The 25307-nt window shown below is 45.4% G+C and overlaps 1 protein-coding gene across 1 annotated transcript in view; it reads left to right on the top strand.

Moving 5' to 3' along the window:
- The window catches only part of gon4lb (gon-4 like b), a 36333-nt gene extending 11535 nt beyond the window's left edge, over nucleotides 1-24798 (top strand). The window contains exons 3-30 of the mRNA XM_085366770.1: nucleotides 1307-1440; nucleotides 1519-1593; nucleotides 1697-1741; nucleotides 1811-1843; nucleotides 1939-2037; nucleotides 2348-2449; nucleotides 2532-2672; nucleotides 2854-3085; nucleotides 3609-3710; nucleotides 3792-3832; nucleotides 3955-4055; nucleotides 9201-9444; nucleotides 9522-9608; nucleotides 10853-11036; nucleotides 11116-11266; nucleotides 11383-11530; nucleotides 11630-11746; nucleotides 12086-13159; nucleotides 16103-16346; nucleotides 16432-16589; nucleotides 17749-17946; nucleotides 22712-22855; nucleotides 22932-23240; nucleotides 23555-23653; nucleotides 23731-23857; nucleotides 23939-24290; nucleotides 24382-24484; nucleotides 24568-24798. Of these exons, the coding sequence (XP_085222896.1) occupies nucleotides 1307-1440; nucleotides 1519-1593; nucleotides 1697-1741; nucleotides 1811-1843; nucleotides 1939-2037; nucleotides 2348-2449; nucleotides 2532-2672; nucleotides 2854-3085; nucleotides 3609-3710; nucleotides 3792-3832; nucleotides 3955-4055; nucleotides 9201-9444; nucleotides 9522-9608; nucleotides 10853-11036; nucleotides 11116-11266; nucleotides 11383-11530; nucleotides 11630-11746; nucleotides 12086-13159; nucleotides 16103-16346; nucleotides 16432-16589; nucleotides 17749-17946; nucleotides 22712-22855; nucleotides 22932-23240; nucleotides 23555-23653; nucleotides 23731-23857; nucleotides 23939-24290; nucleotides 24382-24484; nucleotides 24568-24684 (4961 nt within the window). The 3' untranslated portion in view covers nucleotides 24685-24798. The remainder of the gene's footprint in view (nucleotides 1-1306; nucleotides 1441-1518; nucleotides 1594-1696; nucleotides 1742-1810; nucleotides 1844-1938; nucleotides 2038-2347; nucleotides 2450-2531; nucleotides 2673-2853; nucleotides 3086-3608; nucleotides 3711-3791; nucleotides 3833-3954; nucleotides 4056-9200; nucleotides 9445-9521; nucleotides 9609-10852; nucleotides 11037-11115; nucleotides 11267-11382; nucleotides 11531-11629; nucleotides 11747-12085; nucleotides 13160-16102; nucleotides 16347-16431; nucleotides 16590-17748; nucleotides 17947-22711; nucleotides 22856-22931; nucleotides 23241-23554; nucleotides 23654-23730; nucleotides 23858-23938; nucleotides 24291-24381; nucleotides 24485-24567) is intronic.
- Nucleotides 24799-25307: the final 509 nt, after the last annotated feature.

Here is a 25307-nt window from a genome sequence, read left to right as displayed (position 1 = left end):
AAGTTCTTTTATTGGTTTTTAAATGTCTTAATGGTCTTGGGCCTTCTTATCTCTCAGATCTGCTTTTACCATACGAACCCTCGCGGACCCTGAGGTCCTCTGGTACTGGCCTTTTGATTGTCCCTAAAGTCAGGACACATGCTCACGGAGAGGCAGCTTTTCAGTGGTATGGTCCTCGTCTGTGGAACAGCCTGCCGGAGGAGCTCAGGGCCGCAGAGAACGTACATGTTTCTAACAACAGGCTCAAGACCCACCTTTTTAATTTAGCTTTCACCTAACGTTTATTTATTTTATGCTTATTTATTCTATCCTGTTATTCTATTATTAATTTAGGTTTTACCTAATATTTATTGATTTTATTCTTATTCATTTTTTAATCTTCTTACTCCATTTATATTTATATTGTATCCCGTTCTTATTTACTTTATTGTTTTGCCCTGTATATATCCTATTGTGTCATATCTCCAGTGTTTCCTCGGAGGGCGCTCTCTGCACCGGGCGATCGACCGTGGCTGCTGGGGCTCTGGGGTCCTCTCAGCCTGGCTGGAGGGCTTCTTTGCCTCCTTCCTGCTGTGTGCCCAGCCCGGAGGCTGCGGTCTGTGACCGGCTCCCGGTGCAGACGGCTCCCTGTTATTATATATCGGGTGGCTGTAGCTCAGGTGGCAGAGCAGGTCAGCCACTAATCAGAAGGTCGGTGGTTCGATCCCAGGCTGCCTCCTGGCTGCATGCCAAATATCCTTGGGCAAGATACTAGCCCCATGTTTGCCTACTGGTGGTGGTCAGAGGGCCCGGTGGCGCCAGTGTCCGGCAGCCTCGCCTCTGTCAGTGCGCCCCAGGGCAGCTGTGGCTACAATGTAGCTTGCTATCGCCAGTGTGTGAATGGGTGGATGACTGAATGTAGTGTAAAGCGCTAGAAAAGCGCTATACAAATGCAGGCCATTTACCATAGTGTTTCCTCACGTGGCTCATGCGTACCCAGCCCAATTTTACTCTAAGTGTGTGTGTGTGTGGGGGGGTATGTGTGTATTCACATCGTTTATGTTAATGAGAGTGTGGGGAGTGAGTTGGAGGGTGGGGTGGGGTGGGCTGCTTTTAACCACTTTGTGCTACATTTCCTTTTGTATGAAAAGTGCTTTATAAATGAAGATTGATTGATTGATCTGATTGGCTGGTTCAGTCTGTGTGCAGGCCGCATTTGATCTGCACAGGGGAGGGTTACAGGGAGTTACCCTCCCTCTGTGCTGTGTAAAGATCAGCTAAAGGAGGCAGAGCTAGCGTTTGTTCACACCCGGACTTTCCTGTTCAGGTGGGCGGATGATGGGAGAGAGAGCGGTCACCGTCGAGACTAGCGATGATGAACTGGGACGACTGGATATTGACCTGGACAGGAAGTCCAAACAGCTGAACCTGACATCCAGCGACGTGCGCGCCATCCTGCACGTGAGCAGCACGCCACCACACACACACACACACTTTAACGCACACTAACACGTACACTCAGACATGTGTGTGTTTCAGGAGGTGATCACTGATGAGCGTGTGGTTGCCATGATGAAAGCGGCAATCAGAGACACTCAGGACCTTCCCATGTTTGTGAGTTTGTTCACCTGTTGGTGTCTACCTGTATCTGTCAGGCATTTGTTGCTTTTTTCTGTATGTATGTAAAATACATATCTTTCTGCCTGTCTCTCATCAGGAGCCAAAGATCTGGACTCGGTCCAGACTCAAACAGAGCCTTCAGGTGAGTTCAGCATCCCACAATCTTCTCTGACAGTTTACCTGTGAGCCTGACCTGTGTGTCTGCTTTCAGCCTGTGAACCGGGGTCTGTCTGCAGTGAACAAGGTAAACTCATCATCCTGTGTTCAAATGTTTTAAGTTGGATTTGAAATGTTGTCAGTTTCAGTGACGCTTTACCCTCGTACCTGTCTGTCCCGCAGGCCCCTCAGTTTATTGACATTGAACTTGAGGATAATGAAGACTCATCTGATGAAGAGTATTGTCCTGATGAAGAAGAGGAGGAAGATACAGCTGAGGAGGTGAGTCTTTAACCTTTCGCCTTGCTGCTGTCCTCAGGAAACTGACCTCACTGTGCAGTCATGATGTCACACATGTGAGATCCAGGTTATCAGTAAGAGACACTAATCCAAACTCTGAGAACCAGAAACAGGATGAAGAGCACGTGTGCAGTCTCACCTGCAGCAGGTGACTCTGACACTCTGTGAGGCCTCATTTCTCGCTCAAACATGATGCCACATACAAACACACACACACTCACTCGGAGTGTCAGAACTTGCATAAATGAAAATTTCAGGACTTCCATCTGTACAAACCTTTTCATCTTGACAGACATTCCTCAGTGATGCTGACAGCTTGGCTTCACCTCCCAGAATGCACCTGGGCTCCCAGAACAAGTCTCCAACACACCTGAGGATGGACAGCTCCCTGCAGGTTTGCTGATGTCTGACCACCACAAAGTGGTACAGTGACCTCTGACCCTGCAAGCTGCTCTGACCTCTGGCTTATTGCTTAGAGATATGAAGGAAACCCGCACGACCAGATGAGTTCCACCTGCGCGCCTCAGCTCCTCCCTCCTGCTGAATCGTCCTTCCTGGAGAGACTCAAGGCTGTTGATGAGGAGTTGGACTGCAGCCCCTCCTACACCTACAGTCAGGTAACATATCTAACCAGGCAACACCAGGGAACAGCATATCAAACTCTTTTTAAACACTTCCTGTTACTGAAGGACCTGTGTGATATCAGACTTTGTGTTCTCACCTTATTAAAAGGATGGGGGGTAAATACCTGTGATGTGTCCCGTCTGGTTTGATCTTGCACCTGTGTGTGTGTTTCAGTCTCTGGACAGGAAATCTGATGTTGATGGTGGTGTTGATAATGGCTCCAGCAGTTTGGCGTACCGCACACGCTCCAAGCATCCTCTGGTAGACGTACCTCTGGGTCAGCTGGAGGCGGAGCTTCTGCCTCCTGACATAACGGCCGACATGTACGATGAAAGCACTGCCCAGCGGGAGGAGGACCGCCATTGGGCAAAGTGGCTGCAGGGCCTAATGGCCCCCGACTTTGAAGGTTAGAGGTCATGATGGCGCTGGCTGCTCGAGGCTTCAAATTTTAAATGTGGTGGGGTGGCTGTAGCTCAGGAGGTAGAACAGGTCACCTACTGATTGGTTGGTGGTTTTATCCTTGCCTCCTCCAGTCTGCATGTCAAGTATCCTAACCCTAAGTTGCTCTCCGATGCCTCCATTGTAGTGTGTGAATGTCGTTAGAAAGCACTCAGTTTAGACAAAGTCCTTGCGAGAATGGGTGTGATTGGGTGAATGTGGCATGTTGCATAAAGAGCTTCAAGTACTCCGGGAGAGTAGAAAAGCACTATATAAGAATCAGTCCATTTACCAATTGTGAACCTGTTTTGTTTTTGTTTTTTTTAACCTTTAAAAGTCAAGCTGCTGAAGCATGCTGATGGTGAACATCCAGGATTGGACAAACTTTATTGATATGTCGTAAATGGAAAACAAGCTCAGAAAAATGTTTTTGAGTTGAAAAGGAAGGTTATGGTTTTGTCTAACGGCAAACAGCTGATGTTTGTTTTCAGAAGAGGCCGAAGATGACGACGACCCCGAGTACAACTTCCCAGAGGACCTGGATGAACCCGACCTGGAGGACTACAGGACGGACCGGGCTGTGCAGATCACCAGTAAGTGATGTGCAGTTAGGAGGAGGCGGAGCTTTGAGAGTGTCAGAATCCTCACTGTGAATTCTGCGTCTTGTTTTTCAGAGAAGGAAGTAAATGAGCTGCTAGAAGAACTCTTTGAAACTGTGAGTTCTTATTTTGTTTCCGCAAATTTGACTCGATGCCACTTTACACTCACAGGATTAGTCTTTAACGTCAGTATGTGGGCGAGGCTTCAAACTTTTTCTTGTTTTCCTCTCCTCTGCAGCTCCAGGAAGAAGAAGAGGTGGTGGCTGAGGAGGAGGAGCATGAGGAAGAGGAGCCCCCGTCACAGACTGGCCCTAAGTTCAACGTGCCACAGGCTTTACGGTACTGATAGTTGCATCCCAGTGCATGATGCTCAGCTTAGAAACATACAAACACATGTTAAAAAACAGTTTTTAAAAAAAATTTAAAATATCACCACAATCGCATCACCCATGGAAACATCTGGAGCTTCATGAAACCACAGAGAGAAGCAGCTGGAGTCTGATGTTTAGAACATCTGGCAGCAGCTGCTCTCTCCGGGGCGATCGTGGCTCAAGAGTTTGGAGTTCGCCTTGTAAGTGGAAGGTTGCCAGTTCGAGCCCTGGCTTGGACAGTCTCGGGCGTTGTGTCCTTGGGCAAGACACTTCACCCGTTGCCTGCTGGTGGTGGTCAGAGGGTCCGGTGGCGCCAGTGTCCGGCAGCCTCGCCTCTGTCAGTGCGCCCCAGGGTGGCTGTGGCTACAATGTAGCTTACCAGTGTGTGAATGTGTGTGTGAATGGGTGGATGACTGAATGTGTAAAGCGCTTTGGGGTCCTTAGAGACTAGTAAAGCGCTATACAAATACAGGCCATTTACCATTTATTTGTTCGTGAGTAAATCGGTTTGGCTGAGATTAAAGTTATTAGATTAGATAAAATAAAACTTTACTAATCCCCCGGGTTTTTTTCACACAGCTGAATAAACGTCAGACAGAAAACAGGAAAAATTAAACAGAAGTGTGAGATGGTCGAGAGTTTACACCAGTGTCCTGTTATATTTTAGATAGAGTTGAGTTTATTAAACTCCACCGAGACAGCAGTGACGCTAATCTGAAGGCTAGACCATCCCATACCCAGGAGTATTGGAGCAGTTGAGTTGCATTTTTTCTAAACACCGGGTCTCTGTGGCTTTTAAACCCCAAAACATGCTGCGCCAAAAATTGGTCCACCCCAAGGATCGGGTCCCCCGACACAAACAGTAACATAGTGTACGCTGTTAAGTGCAGGAGGATTGCCAGGATTTATACATCGGGGAAACCAAACAACCTCTGGCTAAGAGGATGGCACAACACAGAAGAGCTACCTCATCAGGCCAGGACTCTGCAGTCTATTTACACCTACAGGCCAGTTGACACTCTTTCCTTTTTTTTTTTTTTCTTTTTTTTTTTGCCTGTCCCGTTTGGCTCTTTTGCATCAGAATTATTGTCTAAAGGCAAAGAAAGATGCCCAACGGATTTAGTTTACCAAACTGACCATCCCAGCCTTGCCGTAATGGTCCATTTGATTCACCTTTTATTGTTTATTTTATTTTCACTTACTGAATACGGGACAGACTTGACTGGGGGAAAGAAGGGGAGAAAGAAAGAGGGAAAGAGAAACAGCTGAGAAGAGGGACGGGGGAGAAGGGCAAAAGACAAAAACCAACAGAATGAGCAGAAAAAAAAAACACATATCAATCACCTGGGTCACCTGCTGAGAAAGAAAAAAGAAAACAAGCAGAAGAGAACAAGAGTAATAGAATAAACAACATCACAATGATATATGGGAATATGACAGTAAATACTAAATATTAAACATTATTGTGCAGCACATAAGATCAACAGAACAGTGTGCGTTGAGGTAGGAGCCAAAAAGGGTGTAGTTTGTGGGTGTGATCACCCGTGTGTACACCTGTGAGCATGGACGCGCTTGTATTTAAAAGGTTCCTTCATGTAATGATCTGCTAGAGGGTGTGGGGGGGCCACAGCCCCGTCCTCCAGGGCATGAAGCAGGTATGGAGGAGATCAAAACTCCAGACATCCAGAGGCCCCCAGAACACAAGAGACCAAGGAAGACCAACAGAGGGGCAGCCGCGCCACTGTCCCAGAAAGAGCTGAGGAAAGTCCCAGATGAGGGCTCACTCAGCAGCCGCGGAGCAGAAGCCAGGGGGAGTTGCAGTGACGCGCCCGTGAGCTCCGCCGGCAGCCAGCCGCGCCTGAGTGACCGAGCCCCAGGCCGAGAGGCCGGGGGCACCCCACCTCCGAAGTGGCCCGAGCGAGCCCCAGGCTCCAGGCCCCGATAAGCGGCCGCCAAGGAGTGAGCCGGTGTGTACCTGGACGCCTATCCCCGGACACAAAGAACCACCAACGCACCGATGTCTGAGGGAGTCCGCCACTGGCAGGGGAAGTGGTGGTAGTTGACACTCTTTCAATGATGATGTACATATCCTGGACGGGGAGGAACGCTGGTTTGAGCGTGGAGTCAAGGAGGCCATTTACATGAAAAGGGAAAGACCATCTCTGAATCAAGGAGGGGGCCTAAGGTTACATCTGTCACCGTCTTACAATGCTGTGATTGCAGCCATTCCCCAACTCTCTGTGAATGGTACTCATGGCCATTGATCAGAGGTCTTTGATCAGTGGGTTTTGGTCAGTGGTTGTTGATCAATGGTCATGAGAATTTGCATAATTAATATTAAGGAACTGACCTCCCAGACCATTGTTCCCTCAGTGGGCTGTTTCAGTCATTTTGCAAATGTACTGTTTATAAGATTGGGGAAACCTGCAGTCAGCTGAGACTGAAGAAGTCACTTGGATGAGTGACGAAACGTTTCTCCCAGAAAACGCTACGTCCAGATGAACAGAATCAATTTTTTGGAGATTTACTTCCCTGGATGATTGAGATGCATCAAGAAGTCTACTGAAACAAGTTACTAGCAGGTTTAGGCTCACGGTGCAATAGTACAGGGTGGGCCATTTATGTGGATACACGGTAATAACATGGGAATGGTTGGTGATATTAAAGTCCTGTTTGTGGCACATTAGTGTATGTTAGGGGGCAAACTAACATACACTAGCATGTTTGATCCACCACTTGAATCTGCATCATAATCTTCTCCCTGGTCACATGGTGAGATATCCATGAGACGCCTTTTCTTTAGTTTCATCCTAAAAAAGAAAACGAAAATAGTTATATTACAGGAGTTCTAAACAAAATGTGTTGTGCTAGGTGTTTTTAAATCAAAAGCGGAAAAACTTGCCTCTTTGTGAACATGAGCCCACAACTGTTTCCTCCTCATAAAATTTTCAGGCCCTGGAAGCAGGTCCCTTAAATCATCCCTACTGAGGGTGTGGAGCAACACCTCATCTATGTTGGCAGCTGTAAATAAAAGTCAGTAACTGTCAGAAATATAAAAGTTGTACATCTCTTTAAATGTATACATTTCACTGTTAAAAAAAGGAAACTATTCCAAATGGTCATTTTGTCAAATACATTTAAATGTAATTAAATATATTATTGATCTGACAACATAAAACTGATTCTATGTAGGATCACTGTCAGTGTGTGCAACACAAAATTCATTTAGACATTAATTTGCATAAATATGCATATGCTTGGCCTACCTTTCAGAACCGACAGGCTGCAATTATCCAAACCCTCCATGTTTTTCTGGTGTAGCTTTTGTCAGAACTTTCCCCTGAGGAGAACTAAAACTAATAGTGCCCAACTGCTTGTCAAATCATTCAACAAATGATCAAAACTCAGATTAGGCCACTTCATCCAAAAAAAACCTGCTACCTCAGTTCAGCAAGGTTAAAGTGACCTGATTTATATTAATAGTTTACAACATAAATAATTCGAAGTAAGTTCACATCTCCAACTTAAAATAGTTTTTATGATTAATCATAATCTGTCGGAAATGAAGCTTAAAGTAAATCTATAGGTAAAGATGTCGTTCATGAATGTGCATTATTTTATTCCCTTGTGTTATCTTTAATTTCATCACCCAAACTGGACTTGCAAATAAAATTTGAATAAACTCATGTTGGTTAAATGTAATTTTGGTCATAAAACCGTTAACTCTTGATGACTTAAGTAAATCCTCATTTAAATTAAATATAGATCTGTCCAACACCCCTGTCTTTTTTCCATAACAAAAAAAATTTAAGCAGCAGAGAACTCTGGATGTAAGCCGACAGTCAAAGGAGCTTGCAAAGAAAAGCGTCTGGACTTTAAGTTGCTTGAAGACGTTTCACCTCTCATCCGAGAAGCTTCTTCAGTTCTAAGGTCAAATGGTGGAGAGTCCCAGATATAAACCTAGTGGGAGAAACCCCCCACAGAGGGACAAAAGGACCCCCTGATGATCCTCTAATCACCTGAGCCAAGGTGTGAAACTGGGTGTGGGTCCCAATCAGCCAGAGTTTCGGGTGTGTTCATTGTGAAACCTGGCCCCACCTTATCATGCGAATTCCTGAGGTCAGATGGCCCAGGATGTGAGTGGGCGTTAAGGCGTCTGGGAAGGGATCTCAAAACTGGATTATAGATGGCAGAGAGTTGGTGTCGTAAACCCCGCCTCTGTTCAAAGATGGTCACTCACAGTGGACTTAGATGCTTCTTTCACTCCTCTTTCAAACCATCTGTCCTCTCTGTCCAAAATGCGAACATTGGCATCCTCGAAAGAGTATCCTTTATCCTTAAGATGCAGATGGACTGCTGAGTCTTGTCCTGTGGAGGTGGCTCTTCTATGTTGTGCCATGCGCTGGTGAAGTGGCTGTTTGGTCTCTCCGATGTAGGTAGAGGATCATCAGGGGGTCCTTTTGTCCCTCTTTGGGGGGAAACTCCCACTGGGTTTAAATCTGGGACTCCCCACTATTTGACCTTAGAACTGAAGAAGCTTGTTGGATGAGAGGTGAAACGTCTTCAAGCAACTTAAAGAAGTCCAGACGCTTTTCTTTGCAAGCTTCTTAGACTACAATGACCTGGATTACTGAGAACCTTCACAGGCTTTATGCCCTGTGCTTATCTTCAAAGTCATGCTGCTCTGTTGTATGTTAATTGCCCCTTGGGGATAAATAAAGTTTTTCTGATTCTGACTCTGTATCATTGATGTCAAGATTATATGATGTAAAGGTGGTTTCATCATAGTTGCTGTGATCTGAACATGTATGAAGAGACTTCAAGGCGTGAGGTGAACACCTGTGCACACACACACACAGGAGTGGCGCACGGTGCTGCCTCCCGTTGGGACGGCACAGCAGAGAAGTGCTGTGGCTGTTTGGGTCGGGAGGAAGACTAGTGTCCTCTGCTGCTGCTTCTTCACACAGATCTTGTGAAGAAGAGTCACGCTGAGAGGAAACAATTTGTCTATGATGCTCCACCTACTTACACGTGAAATACTCGGTGGCTAAGTATCAGACTTCAGAATATGTGATACACGCTCGCTTACAGTGTCTCCATTTGCTGCCCGTAGCTTTGAGGCACCGTTAGCCAACATGCTAACAGAGCGGCGGCAGACGGTCAGAAAGCAGTACGAAGCTCAGCAGCAGCGGAGAGCCTTGCAGGACACGACCAATCACCTCTCCTCAACTCTGAAGGACACACCCACCCAACCTCACAATACCATTGCTTCTGTCTTAGTGCTGCCGCGTCGCATTGGCCCCTCCCTCCAACTGGACCACACCCAGAAACTGCAGCTACAGCACCAGCTGCAGCAGGTATGGAAGGTTACCTGTCTCACCCACTTATTCTCCAGGTGTGTTTGCCTGATATCATGTGACCCTTTCTCTCCTAGCATGTGCAACTGCTGACACAGGTTCACCTGCTGAGTCGCCACATTGCTGCCCTGAATCATGAAGCCTCCATCACCAAACGCTACCTGGTCAGTAAACACTTCTCAATTTATACCTACAATAGCTGAACAGGGCAAGTGGGCACTTACCTGGTGGGCGTTTCCTCAGCTCTTGAACTTATTACTTGTTATTAATCTCTGTCTCTATTCCACGGCATGTCTTTATCCTGTCTTCCTTCTCTCACCCCCAATCGGTCACAGTAAATGGCCCCGCCCCTTTCTGAGCCTGGTTCTGCCGGAGGCTTCTTTCTGTCAAAGGGGAGTTTTTCCTTCCCACTGTCGCCAAAGTTCTTGCTCATAGGGGGTCATATGTTGGGTTTTTTTCTCTATTATTGTATGGTCTACCTTACAGTTGCGGCTGGGTGTCGTTACTGATTTCTACTGATTTTCTATTCGATTCAGACTCAGTCTGAAATATTATAACTCTGATCATCTATCAGCACATATCCATATTTTGTATCTATAAAACAAAGCTGACACTGTGAGACTTCATCAGAGGTGTGACCATCACAGCAGACGTCTTTGTGTCTGAAGCAGGTGTTCCTGTCCTGGCTTTTTATAGCAGAGAACCTTAAAAATATTCTGCAGTCGATCAAAAACTGAAGAAAACCATGAATCAACATGTGAACATGACCTGATGCTGCTGGAGTGAAGCAGAGTCACAGAGGTTTGATTACAGACACAGCTGAGCAATCATTGAAGTCTAAATGTCTTCAGTTTAAACAGCAGAAATGAGGCTTTGCTGTCAGAGGACGACAGCACCGAGCACAGTAGCAGAGCGTGATAAGCAGAGAATAATGCAGAAAACAGAGATTTGATGGTAAACTGGTCTCTGAGTGGACTGAGGGAGAGAGAGCTGTGTGGGGAGTGAAACAGCCAAAGTCAGAGAGAATCCATGACGATGTTTGTCAAACGTGAAGTTTGAGCTTCTTTGGCTGCTGGTTCAGTCAGTTTTGGTCAGAGAGACGAAACCTGCAGAATCTGTGTGTTTCAGCCCCAACGGCGCGTCTGTGGACGATCCACGCTCTGTGTTTCTGCTCTCATGTCCTGTTTGAGCTGATTCTGGAATTTGTGATAAAATACATTTATATTTAACAATCGATTCAGGATTTTAAAGAATCGAGATCGCTTTATTCAGACTAAAATAGATTTGAATCAGGAAATTCATTATTTTTTTAAACCCAGCCCTTACAGTTTAAAGCGCCTTGAGGCGACTTGTTGCTGTGTGAATAAGATGAAACTGAACCAGCACTAATGAGCACCTCCACTATCAGGAGGAGCTGCAGCACTTCGCCCACCATCAGGAGCAAGGCTGCGCCTTCAGCTGTTTCAGGGCATGTAACCTGCAGGGTGCACTGGACCTCCTGCACGAGGTGGAGCAGAGGGACGAGCCTCCACCTGCTCCTCCCACTCGAGCCTCCAGACGCTGGCTCCCCCAGATGACCCCTGCAACCAACAGTAAGGGCAAGCTACCTGTCAGCCATGTTTGATGCACCAAACAGATCCAGGTTCAGATTCTTGTTCTGGTTCTGTTTAGGTCTTGCCTTCCCTCTGCTGCCTGTCGACACCGCCTGGCTGTTCGCCACACGACCCGTGTTCCTATACCCAGAACTACTTCCTGTCTGTAGCCTAGACCCCGCCCTCCACAGCAGGAACCTGAGAACATTATACACGCCAGGAGAGGATTGGTAAAAAACACACACTTCCTACATTTTATTTTTTCACATGCACTTTGTGTAAATTTATGGCTTCTGTTCTTCATTGAACTCAGTAAAAACATATTTCCCATCATGCCTCTGTGCAGTCTCATCGTTCTCGGCCTGAAACACTTCGAGGGAGCATTTCAGTCCGACGAGCTTATCAGTTCATACCTGCTCTGTAAGAGTCGATGGAACTTCAGGAAGCACGTCAGAGAGATGAGCAGCCCAAGAGCACCTGACAATGTCATCAAGGTGACATCAGAGTGACCTCACTATGCACCGTGTGACATCATTAGCGAACGTTACATTTCAAATGAATGACTCGGGGCCCAACTTTGTGGTTCTTTTCAGACATTTGTGACGAAGGGCGTCGTCCCGCCGCTGCCACTCGCCTGCAGCAGAGTCCAGCAGGAGGACCAGCGCCCCCCGGTGGACAGAGATGGTGAAAACATGCCAAACTGGCTCAAGGTTTGAACAGCTAATCCCGATCGTGATCCAGATTCACACCTATAATAGAATATAATAGAATTCCCCTTTATTGTGTGGCTCTGTCTACATCCATTCAGACCCAGGTACAAATCTGCTGGGAGCAAAATTTGCCGGTTTAGTTTTTGAAAGGACCAGTTTGAACCTGCTAGCCAATTCCAATCTAAAGTTTTTCTTTAAGCGTGACCTGTTGATTCAGATTTTGTGTCTCAGAACTATAACAAAAAGAAACTTTGTGTAGTTTCATGCGCTGCTATACGAGTATTGCTCAAACATCATAATCTGAGGCACAGATTGTTATCCCATTATTCTCGTCTGCAGAACAGTCGCCCAAGCATCCAGAAGACCCGCTCAGATGCCCGTTACCCCTCCTGGCTTCCTCCAAGCTGCACTCTCAGGCTCCACCCCAATTATATCAACAGTTACCGCCCCCGCCCCCGCACCCACAGGCGCGTCTTCGCACTGGCTCATAATGAATCTCTGCTGCCACTCGCCAAAGCACAGGAGGATCTGCCGGTGGAGCCACACGGAGAGAAACAGGTGGACATGCGCTTTTTACCTGTTTCAGGCGTCACGTTATTTTCTGCCCCCACTGCTGTGTCAGGAGCCCTACCATTGGCACCAGCTTCTATCTCTGGAGCGGTCCCACTGACTGCTGCTCATCCAGGCCCCGCCCACCCCGTGTGTGCCAAGGTGATGCAGTCCTGCCTTCCTATTGGCCAAAATACACCACATACCGTGTCTGCACAGGAGAGCCCCACCCCCTCGACACTTCTACTGCCCATTCCCTCTCTCACAAGTCCTAGCACTACAAACACACTGAAGCCGGGCTGCCTCCTCCTCCAGATGGTGTGGACTCCCCCAGCTCCTCCCACCTCCCCCCAAAATGTTTTGGAGCATCACATCCACGGGCCAATCAATGGGCAGCAGGAAGAGGTCTTTTCTAAGCAGGAAAAGCTAAAGCAGGAAGAGGAGAGCATGGTCTTGGTATCAACACTCAGCCTGACGTCATGTACAGGAGATGTGGAAGAAGAGGAGAGGCGGGAGGAGCAGAGACAGGAACAGGAGGAAAAGGCAATTGTTATTGGTGTCAGTTTGAATGGAGGAGAAAACAATGGTCAGGAGCAGGAGCAGTGGGGACGGGGAGGAGAGGGGGGAGAAGGAGGCGAAGCAGGTGAGAATGAGCAGGGTGGAGAGGAAGAGGAAGGGAGACAGAGGGAGGAGAGGAGTGGAGCGAGAGACGACAGTGGAGGGAAGGATAAGGACGAAGATCAGGACCGGCATGGAGATGATGATGATGATGAGGACTTTGATGACCTCACACAGGATGAAGATGAGGAAGAAGTGATGTCATCAGCATCAGAGGAGTCTGTTCTGTCGGTTCCAGAGTTACAGGTAGATAGAAAGTCTACCTTAAAAGTTTCCACCTTTTGCGATTTAGTGGTGTTGTTTATGCTCATTAATGGCTACGTACCGCAGGCCTTCATGTTGGCAGTAATTAAACCACTACTCACGCTAAATCACAGCAACAGTCACCTTAAGGCGCTTATTATCGTAAGGTAGACCCTACAATCGTACTTGTTATTAATCTCTGTCTCTCTTCCACAGCATGTCTTTATCCTGTCTTCCTTCTCTCACCCCAACCAATCACAGCAGATGGCCCCGCCCCTCCCTGAGCCTGGTTCTGCTGGAGGTTTCTTCCTGTTAAAAGGGAGTTTTTCCTTCCCACTGTCGCCAAAGGGATGATCTGATATCCTCGTGCTGGTGTTGTTCCCAGACCATCATGAAAATGTTGTTCCAGGTTCAACATTGCAAGTGACCAATCACATTATTGTGACATTATTCCTTTGCGCGCCAAGCCATTCGTGCATTTATGAAATTCCAATGTTGCAAGGACAATATCAATTCTGCTTACTGTTTATTAAAGGGTTAGGGTTAGGGTCAGGGTCCGTTGATCGGCGGACAGAGGCGGTTTCACGCAGCTTAAGTACAGTTTTTTGTTTTACGCCGGTTTTTCGTGTGGTGGGGCGACCGTGGCTCAGGGGGTTGGGAATCGCATCTGTAACCGGAAGGTCGCCGGTTCGATCCCTGGGCTCTCTGTCCTGGTCGTTGTGTCCTTGGGCAAGACACTTTACCCTACTTGCCTACTGGTGCTGGCCAGAGGGGCCGATGGCGCGATATGGCAGCCTCGCTTCTGTCAGTCTGCCCCAGGGCAGCTGTGGCTACAACCGTAGCTTGCCTCCACCAGTGTGTGAATGTGAGAGTGAATGAATAGTGGCATTGTAAAGCGCTTTGGGTGCCTAGAAAAGCGCTATATAAATCCAATCCATTATTATTATTATTATTATTATTTTCCCGAAGTCGCAAAGGTATGACGTCACAACATTCTGATTGGTCACTTGCAATGTTGATCCTGGAACAATATTTAGTATGATGATCTGGGAACAACACCAACACGAGGATATCAGATCAACCGTCGCCAAAGTGCTTGCTCACAGGGGGTCATATGATTGTTGGGTTTTCTCTGTATGTATTATTGTAGGGTCTACCTTACAATATAAAGCGCCTTGAGGCAGCTGTTGTTGTGATTTGGTGATGTTTAAATAAAAGTGAAACGGGTTTTATTGCCGGCCTCCTCATTGGTCAGAAGTTGTCTCTGATCATGTATTTTTACTCCGACACAGAGAGAAAAGTTCAGGTTTGAGGAAACAAAGACTAAAGATTTTCTCATGTTTTTGTGTCTGAGGCAGAAACTGAAGCTGAATAGAAAACATTTTTTAAATTTCTTTCCTTTCAGTAGAAGCTCATCAGCACAAACAGCTGCTGAAATGATAGACAGAGACTTTATTGATCCTAAAATGGACATTTGTGTTACAGCCAGTGTTGGGCAAGTTACTTTGAAAAAGTAATTAGTTATAGTTACTAGTTAATTCTTCAAAAAAGTAACTGAGTTACAATATTCTAAAAGTAATTAATTACTTGAAAAGTAACTATTGCGTTACTTTAAAAAACGTTTAACCCTCTGGGGTCCAGGGTGTAATTGACCATTTTTAACTACTTTTGATTTTCCCTCCACATTTCACCTTTAAAAACTATTTACTTTGTTTGGTATCGTCCTTTTCAGCACAACCTCACGTCTCTGAATTTACAGTTGTGTTTTCATTTTGACTACTGTATTAACACAATTGATCTAAAATCAAACAAAAAATATAAAATCAGAGTAGAAAAAGTGATATTTTCACTGTAACAACCACAAACATGTTTAATGAATCATATTTCATAACTTTAAATGCAAATATAAATTGCCAATTTTAAAATCCTGTGCACAAGTTTTGCAAACAAAGTTATTTGCAGCCATTTACCTTTTACCTTGATTTTTTAAATAACCATTTCAAACTATTTAGAGAACAATCAGCTGTTCTTCAGTAAAATGCCACACAAATTATTTGTGCCTCTCCAAAACAATAATTTCTGTCCACTATAAAGGAGAACATCACAGCCTGATACCTGCAGGTCTGACAGCAGCAGGTGTGTCACTCCTGTTTCTACCTGGAGACAGCAGTCGCCTCATTGTTCTGACACACAACACAAAACTATCCACAACGATACACACTAACTACACAAGACAACACATTAACTACACTCTCCAAACACGCTAATCTCTCACATCTCACAGCTTCAACCATCTGTTTGTTGACAAATAGTAACGGACTGCGCCGCATTTTCTTGTTAGTAACTGTAACAGCGTTGTAACGATAGGAATAGTAATTAGTTAGATTACTCATCACTGAAAAAAGTAACGCCGTTAGTAACGCCGTTAGTAACGCCGTTAGTAACGCCGTTAGTAACGCCGTTAGTAACGCCGTTAGTAACGCCGTTAGTAACGCCGTTAGTAACGCCGTTAGTAACGCCGTTACTTGTAACGCCGTTACTTGTAACGCCATTATAACCATCACTGGTTACAACAGCATGATCAAGTTTAAGTAAGAGTAGGATGATGCTCAGTGGGTTTGAGAACGGTGTTTCTGAGAAAAACCTCACCAAACCCTTGGCTGGGTTTGAATCCAGAGGACACAGTCTGAAGAAACATGAACGTTAATGAAGACCAGTTTGGTCTTTAAAGTAAACCAAAACAAACTGAAGGACAGACGTCTTCAGGGAGACGTTTGTGAATGATTGGTATTCACTGATTTAGATATCGGTAACTCTCGGCAGTGAAATCTGTTTTCACGAGGAGGCGTTTGGATTTGTTTAAAAATATTAAAAGCACGGCTGAAAAGAAAAGTTATGCTGATGAGGTGCCAAGGGTTTGGATAATCTCTGACCTTTGACCTTTAGGAGACAATGAAGCAGCTGACGTGGCTTGCGGCGGAGCAGCGGCTCTGTACAGATGGCGACTCAGAGGAGGAGCACTCTCCCACCTCTCCTGGGTCGCAGGAGGAGGAAGAGGAAGAGGAGGAGGGGCCAAAAGGAGAGGACTCAGGGGAGGGGCGGAGCAAAAAAGCGGGTTTAGACGAGGAGACGCCGTCCAGAGAGCGGACGCCTGGAGGAGTAGGGGGGCGATGTCCCGGACGAGGACGAGGTGGGTCTGCGTCTGAACACCGTTTAAAACACTCGCCATCTGTGACCGAATACTTCGTGTTTCTTATTTTCTGTCATCTCTGCAGGCCGAAGCCAACCTCATCGTGGCCTCAGGAGGAGCCGTCAGGAGCGCCACAGCAAAGATGGCGCCAAACTGCTGCTGCTGTATGACGAAAACATCCTGGACAACGACCCGCACAGAGAGAGCAAAGACATGGCGTTCGCACAGAGTTACCTCAGCAGGGTGAGCAATGGACGTTAAATCGTCCCGCTGTTTGCTGAGCTCCCATCTTTGCACACGTGGTCTCTCCAGACGCTGACATCATCGCCTCCGAACCTCCTTTCAGTTTCCTGCGTTTCTTGTGATAAATGAGAAAACGTTCGTGGCTGCTCCTCCAGCAGGATTGGTCAGATTTTAGTGAATGATCACTTGATAGGTCTCCACCCACCCGTCCACCATGTGGGAGGTAGAGCAGGTCAACTACTGATTGGAACGTTGGTGGATCGCTGGCTCCTCCAGTCTGCATGCCAAATATCCTTGTGCAAGATATTGATGTTCTCCGATGCATCTGTCGGAGTGTGAATGTCGTTAGAAAAGCACTCAGTTTAGAGTCAGTGCCTATCAGAATGTGAATGTGTTGTATAGAGCGCTTTGAGTACTCCAGGAGAGTAGAAAAGCGCTATATAAGAATCAGTCAATTTACCACACACTGTGCTCGTGGTCATGTTTGTGGTTTCACCTGTGAATCATCACCTGGATGAGAACGTCATTGATGTTCAGCTGCTTTTGCTTCGGCACATAAACGGTGCAACGTGTCCGGTCTTCCCTTCGGGCTCTTTGGTTCGTGTTTGCATGGATTATTGTTAGCATTGTAATCTCTGAGGATCATAAACAACAGCATCGTTAATGACTCCCGCATCGCGTCTCCCGGGATTTGTGTCTAGCTTTCGTTGTTCTGCGTGTTAGAAGGAGCTAGGAGGAGTGACCACAGCAGCACGACGTCTGTGGGTGAATGAGAGGGAAAGATTGATGGGGCAATGTAAGTGGAATCTGTAGTGCCGCCACACGGACACTGGAGGGCAGTAAAAGTAAGATAAGATAACCTTTATTAGTCCCACACGTAGGAAATTTTTTTGTTACAGCAGAAAGTGGACAGTGCAAAGTTACATAGAAAAATTAGAAAAACTGTGGAATAAGATACCTAAAATATAGGTGGTGGAGTTGGTGTTTCCTTTAATAGTGACATTTGATTTTACTGGCGTGGCGTGGCGTGGCGCTCGTTCAAGTTCGTACAGTCTGTACGAGGGGGCCGGTCTTCACTTTGTTTGTTTTTATGGCAACAGTAATCACCATCTCTCCTTAGAACATGTGGGCTCATGATGTTCCTCCTGTGTGTCGACAGGTGCGTGAGGCACTGCATGATGTACCTGAGCAGGTGGAGGAGTTTGTGTCTCTGCTGAGTGAGTTTGAGCAGGTGGGAGATGGACAGGAAGTGATGCAGCTGTTCAGGAAACTGCGCTGCATCCTGGGAAACCGGACAGACCTCCTCCAAGACTTCGCCGCTTTTCTGCATCCTGACCAGGCGCTGCTGTGTGGACTGGTGAGCAGCTCGTGTGGTTTTTATCATTGGAGTTAAACTCGCTGGTTTTCCTGTTGATGACAGCCCAAGGTGTTCTGTATCAACTCTGGTAAAAAAAAAAAAAAAAAAATCCACGCTTCTTACTGATGTCCACAATTCCTTTTTTATTTCCTCTCACAATCATGGAGCACCATGAAAACTAGAAGCAAGTAAAATAATACCATTGGCACATACAACATCTGTTTCAGACACTTATGTCTTTTAACAAAGTGCACAAGTGCTTAACAATTTAACAAGCATAATTTTACCGTGTACGCTTTGTAAACCAGCAGTAGAAAAGTTGAAGAGCCCTAAAAGTCAGTCTTGTCTCTGCCGCTCACAACTTGTTGTTCCTGTGACTCCGGAGGAGGTGACTACTCCACAATCATGTTCACAGAAACTTTCTTTTGTAAGAAAAAATGTATCACTGGACTCAAAGATGATCCTTTTCCACTGTAAGTGTACACAAACATGAATACTAAATAAAGCAAAACAATATAACGATCTCAGGCGCTGGCTTCTGGTGTTGTCATGGCAACCCACACAATTGCATTTCAGCATCAGCTACATGTTCATTAAGTTTCCTCATAAAGGCTCCAAGTGATGAATTCAAAATGTGTTTTTCAGTGTTGGGACTAACGCGTTATTAAGTAACGCGTTACAGTAACTACGTTATTATTGTGGTAACGAGCACGGTAACTAGTTATTAAGCCAAAATCAGGAACGCGTTAGTCGTTACTGGGATTTAGATAGGCTCGTTACTCGTTACTTCGTGTGGTGGCTGTCGCGGAGCTTCCACGGATTCAGTAACATTAGCAAGTGGTGGAGGCCAGCAGGTGGATGAAGGAAAAGGGACGCAGACGGAAAAGAGACCCGAGGCGGCTGCCGGTCCAAGTGTGAACTGAACTTCAGGTAAGAAGTTATGACCTGCAGTCTCTCTGGGTCAGACATGAACCAAGTTTAGGTGCAGTTTATTTTCGTTATGCTGACTTTTTCCGTACTGCATGCCAGCTAGCATGACGGAGTTTCTATACAGCTGGGTGGTGCTATGAAGTTAATGATGTTGAACTTTATTTTGTTCATAAGTTATTAGAGTTGCCACCCGTCCCGTCTGGTATTCAGAGAAAATATTACGCGTTTCTTATTGAGGTGAAAGGGAACAGTTTGTCCCGTAATTCAGCTACAATGAAAAAAGCACAAAGCTGGAGTTATTCTGTGTCTTTGCTGCACAGCTGCCTCTTCTTCTCTCATCCTCTCATCCTCCCTCTCCCGTTTCTACTTCAATCATGAAACTGATCAGTGATCAGCTGATCGGCTCTCTTGTTTGTTTATCGCTCACTTTGCGCCGAAAGAGGAAACCAGCGGATGTCGCGCTAAACAACAGCAGCACGTTTAAGCTGTTGTTAGAATTTATTTAATATTAATTTCTAGTATCAGCTGATGTTTGCTGGAGCCACAGCTGTAAAGCTGCTGGTCAGGATGGTTTGGTTATCTGGTGAGAGGGAAACATGAAGATGAAACCAGGAGATGTCCTTACTGGATCATCAGAGCTGTGATGGAGAAACAGGTTTACCTTTTAGGTGACATGAATGAGTTGAAGGGAAGTTATGAACTGTTTCTGAGAGGCAAATAACACCAGGATCCTTTTCTAAGCAGCTGACAGCTGGTAACTGTGCAGGTGCGGATCTAGCAAAGTGTTGCCAGGGGTCCATGTAGGGCATTAAAAGGGAAAGGGGGGCACAAAGAAATACTTTTCTTTCTTATTCTCATTTAAAATGTCTCGCTTTTAAAAAATAATTATCTGAGTTTTACAACAAACGATTGATAGATCGATGCATATATACCATCAAAACAGTGTACATCACTGTCACAACAGTGTTTATTTTCATTCAAAGGCTTTATGATTTTTCCTATAATGGTGGGCCGGTCTCTAGTCAAAATGCCCGGGACGATTTATTTGTCCCAGTCCAGCCCTGTATGCAGCTAATCTGCAGTCTGGTGTTACCTACATTAGGGCTGCTCGATTATGGCAAAAATGATAATCACGATTATTTTCATTGAAATTGAGATCACGATTATTTGACGATATTTATTTAACCCTTTAAGACCTACCATAGAACCAAGTCCGCCAGAGCTTATATTATTTTTTTTACATGCTGTAGTGCCATTTGTGGGAGCATTTCAAGTTGCTATACATCAATACAACTGTTATAGCCCATATTTTAATAATATGTATGCATTAAGTCCATAGTAACAACATTAATTGCAAACAAGTGCAATAAACTACAAAAAAATTGAAAATAGTTTTTGTTTTTTTACATATATTTCTACTTGGAGAAATTTAAGAGGTTTATCCCTCAAAACTTTAAATACAAAAAAAGTTGCAAAAAATAGTTTACAACAACAGGAAATTTATTTTGAGTGTCTTCATAGTTTTATTTTGGAGATACAGCAATTTTTATATACTGCAGGAAAAACAAAAAAACAATCCTATGATGCAAATTTGCAAAGAAAACAGCAGGTGCATCAAAATAAACTATTTCCAGCAGTGCAATATGAGTCCTAAGCATCCCAGCAACTATTCAGAAAAGTCAAACATGACTTATAAAAACACTAGTATAGGCTTTTAAGGCCTACAAGTAAAAAACTAGATTTTCTGCGAAAATGACATCACTTCTGGTTTCGGGCAGGAAATGCGATAGTTCCTGTTGACGTCTTTTTCAAAGTGGGAAGTGTTAAGAACAGCTGATGGATCGGCAAAGCGTGTTTCTGGAATATTATGTTTTTGTTGCTGCAAGTGCTTTTTATGCAATTTTTGCAAAGCTTTATGTGGAAGGAAACCATGACCGAGGACAAGCTGATGGCATAAGATGCAAGTACAACTCCTCCGGTTTCATATGCAAAACAAATTATTGCGCTAGCTTACATGGTTCAGGTTCTACAGGGATTTAAAAATGGTTAGGCAAAACGGAGCGTGCTGCTCTGACCGGCTTTAAAGGGTTAACAATAACAATGTGTTGAATAATGACTTTAAAAAATAATATAAAATAGTGTGCAAATACTGATAACAGTGCAAATGTTTGCAATATAAGAAATAAATGAAAAATGTAAACATCTATGTTTAGTGAACTTTGCAGTGTTGCTCTGTGGTGCAGCTACTACATCCTAGCAAAGTTTACACACTGTCTACTTGATCCACGTCTGACTCCGCGAACCCATAATGTTTCCACACCACTGAAGTTTTGTTTTTTTTACCTCTCTTTTCAACCAACAGCAGTCACTCTCCTCTCCAAATAACTTCTGCTTAGCTTTCCGAGCTTCCCTCGGGTCCTCTTAATTGTTGTGACGCGTGTTCGAAATGGAGAGCGGTGCACTCGATTTACCACACGGAGCAGCGCGAGAGTAAAGTACGAGGGAGGTGCTAATAATCGGCTCAGTCATTTTTAATGATCGTTGAAAGCCCAGATCGTAATCGTGATTAAAATTCGATTAATTGAGCAGCCCTAACCTACATCTTCCAATTCAGAAGGCAGAATTTCTGAGTTCTGAGTACAATCGAAAGCACCACGACTGCAGTTTTTGTGTTGGATGTAAAAGGCGCACATGACGCTGTGACGTAGGCTAGAATCATGGCAGTAGTCAATGACGGTCCAGGCGTGGGATTTCTCTCGTGGAAATGTGCACATTATCTTTCCCTTTCTATTGGTAGGTGGCACAGTGCACTTGTGGCAAGTACGCAAGCTAGAAGACTGGCAAAGTTATGGAAGCAACACATTAACAAGAAAATTCTGAGTAAAATCAAAGTTACTTTCCCTAGTAACTAGTTACTTTGAAAGTAACGAGTAACTTGAAGTAACTGAGTTACTTTTGAGAGAAGTAACTAGTAATGTAACTAAGTTACTATTTTAAAGTAACTTACCCAACACTGGTGTTTTTACAAATCTCTAATCCCTAAAGCTCCGACTAAAGTTAAAGTCAGCCTCAGCCAATCACAGAGCCCCTCATGTGAGAACCTGTTAGGAGGCTGAAGAGTTTCCTAATGAGAGGAGAGAACAGCTGAAGGATGACGCTCCTTTTATCTCCATGTTCACAAAGGGCAGAGTTTCTTTAGAGTATCATTGATCACAGGGCTTAAATCTGGGACTCTCCACATTTGACTCTTAGAACTGAAGAAGCTTCTCGGATGAGAGGTGAAATGTCTTCAAGCAACTTAAAGAAGTCCATACGCTTTTCTTTCCAAGCTCCTTAGACAAGAATCATCAATCGTTTTCTTTTTTTAAGGTGCGCCGATTGATTTAGCTCATACAGCGAAGCATTCCACCTTAAGAGTTGCCGTAGCTGCCAGCAGGACAGTGAATGTCTGTAGAGGCTGACGCAACTGCTTCCTCTGTACAGGCCGCCATGCTCGAGCATGTTTGGACTGCGCCCATCTGTTCGGGCGAGCTGGGGCATGAGTGCACGCACTCAGTCTGCCATCGTGCAGTTACAGATGGCGTTCCAGCATCAGAACAAAGCACTATGGATTCTTAAACAGGAAGTAAAAAAACTGCATGTCAGCGGTGTGCTGCAGAACTCGAGCGGCGCAGTTTGAATAAACAAACGTCCCCGTGCCTCATTTCATGTGCTCCGTGCAAGTATCCGTATCACTGCAGCTTTTTAGCTCAGTAACAACGAGTTCACGTCATGCCTCCGTCCATTCGCAGGTCACAAGAATTTAACGGTGTTTTCACTCTTCATGCTTCTGCAGTTCGACGAGCAGCAGGCGTTTGAGCGCAGCCGCCGTTTCCTTCGACAGCTGGAGATCAGCTTTGGAGACAATCCGTCGCATTACCAGAAGATCATCAAAGCTCTGCAGATAGGCCAGGACCTCAGTCCCACCAGCGTCCACGAGGTACGAGGTCTTTGAACCAGATTAACCAGACAGGTGGAACTAACCTGTGCTAATCTCAGCTGTTTCATGTTTTCAGCTCAAAGCTCAGATGTCTATGCTGCTCAAAGGCCACACCCATTTACAAGCTGAATTCTGGGTGTTTTTTGACGAGCTCCGCCCACCTCCAGCGCATCCTGGACAGTTTGAAGAAACCCATTGGCCAGAAGATGGAGGCGGCGGGTTGGAAGGTGGAGAGGGCGTCAGCCAAAATTCAGGAGGCGGGGCCAGTGGCGGGTTTGAGGAGGTGACGTTGCCAGAACTAGAAGAGGAAGAGGAGGGACATAAGATCCAACCAATGACAAACCGGCGTCAGAGAAGGAAGATGGACTCTCACAGAAACTACAAGGTCTGAAGGGGGTCAGATTATTTCCTGTCTCTGCTCCTTTTTATCAATTTTTTAGGGGAGAGCTGTACTCCAGGTCGTTTGTAGAAAAACACAATCCACAGCGTTCCAAAGTCAGATTCCACGTCTGTTTTTTTGGAAATCTGGATCCGTTATGACTCCAGATCTTTTGGAAGTCGGGATCCAGGATTGTTTGCTTATTTCTGCTGACGTCCTGTCACAATGAGCAGCTGTGTTTTCAGCCCTGTGATTGGTCAGATTTACATTGTTACTGTTTTCAACCCTGTGATTGGACAGATTTACACTATTCTTTGCAGGGCTGTGATTGGTCCGATAAAGACTGGGTCTGCCCTTGTCGTGATTCAAAGATCCAGAAACACAAGAGGAAAGGATGCACCCGCTGCCATGGCAATAAGGTATGTCTGTATGTTTCACCAGGGGTGAAACGCGTAGAAAGAATTACACCTGAATTACCTGTTCATCTGTCCTCTAGACCCCAGGGGGCGTGTCCAGGGCCATGAAGAGTCTGGACCCACTCTACTCTCAGATAAGTGCTACCCATGATGAACCAGCTAACAAAGACCTGGACCTGAAGGGGGGCGACGACAGTCCCCTGCCAGGTATGTCACACGATCCTCTGTTGGTCCTTTAGCAGACAGGTGCGTGTTTGCTTTAAATAACTTTATTGTTTGTGTTGACAGATCGGTGTGATGCATCATGGGAAGGCTCGTTTCCACTGGCTGATACAAAAGAGGAGGAAGAGGAGGGCGAGGAAGAAGAGGAGGAGAGGAAAAAGGAACAGAGCCCAGCAGCAAAGAGGAGCAGGAGAGAGGAGACACTGCAACCGCCACCTGTGACCCTCTCCATCACCTCTACCTGCACCTCCACGATCTCTACTTCCTCCTCTGTAGCTTCGCCCTCCACTACAGCTTCCTCCACGTCTGCAGCCTTCTGCACTCCTCCTCGGTTAGCTCCTCTTCCTCCTGACCTCCCTGTCTGTGCCAAAAACATTTCTCTGACTGCGAGCGGGGAGAAAGTGATCCTGTGGACAAGGTACTTTCTTTCACCTCGACGAAGGAAAGGTGATTAGGAAAAGGAGTTAGGAGGCACCTATGGAAGGCCTGACTGTTTGTTTATTTTTCAGAGAAGCAGACCGGGTCATCTTGAAGACATGTCAGCAAGAAGGAGCCAATCAGAACACATTTCAGGCCATTTCCAGCCTGCTCGGCAACAAGACTCCCAGCGAGGTGATTGGCTGTTCAGTGTTCTTCCAGCATGATTGGTCGGTTTGTCAACTGCTCACTTTATTAATTTCTTGTCGTGTCTTCAGGTGTCCCGCAGGTTTCGGGATTTGATGCATTTGTTTCGGACAGCAGCACGTCAGACCAGCTCAGAGGATGAAGCCCCACCCATTGAGACAGAAGCAGCCAATGAAACGGAAGACTGATATTAACCAGTCAGAAGATCTTATCCAATGAAAAAGCAACGCGTCTTTTATTAAAAATAAAAGAAAGCAAACACTGATGTGTTTACTGTCCATAAAAAATCTGTAAATATTAACGTTCAGAAGATTTAATATTATGTTGTCTTTTTGTTTTTTAAGTCAATAAAGAAGTTTTCCATGATTTCATGTTCTCTGGTGTTGCTGACACATCAAACGGATTATTGTAGAAAATATTTTACTGCAAAAGTGCCAAACTAAGTGGAAGATGTTACACCGGAGTTAGTGTGATTGATCCCAAACTCCTCTGAATAAAGCCGCTGAGCCTTTCATCAGGAAGTACAGGTGTGAGCTGCACTCTGCTGTTCAACTTAGAACAGCAGAGTCCACGTTCATTCTCTTATCCTGATTATCCTAATAAGGATAAGTGAACATGTAAACATTAACACCTGTAGGTGTGATCTAAGAAAACACCAGCAGATATAAACATGCTACAAAACAACAGAAACAGAAAAAAAATGTTTGTGGGGACACAATAACTTGAAGGACCAGATGGCTTTTAAAGCTGTACTTTGTGATGCACACCGATCAAAGATTGACGTTAACGTTACAGAGAGATTAAGACTTAA

Source organism: Diplotaxodon limnothrissa, linkage group LG11 (genome assembly GCF_057381915.1).
Source record: "Diplotaxodon limnothrissa isolate DT_005_m linkage group LG11, D_limnothrissa_male_GT1.1, whole genome shotgun sequence".
NCBI classification, from domain to species: domain Eukaryota; kingdom Metazoa; phylum Chordata; class Actinopteri; order Cichliformes; family Cichlidae; genus Diplotaxodon; species Diplotaxodon limnothrissa.
Note: the sequence above shows the minus strand (reverse complement) of the source record. Positions and strands in the feature narration are given on the sequence as shown.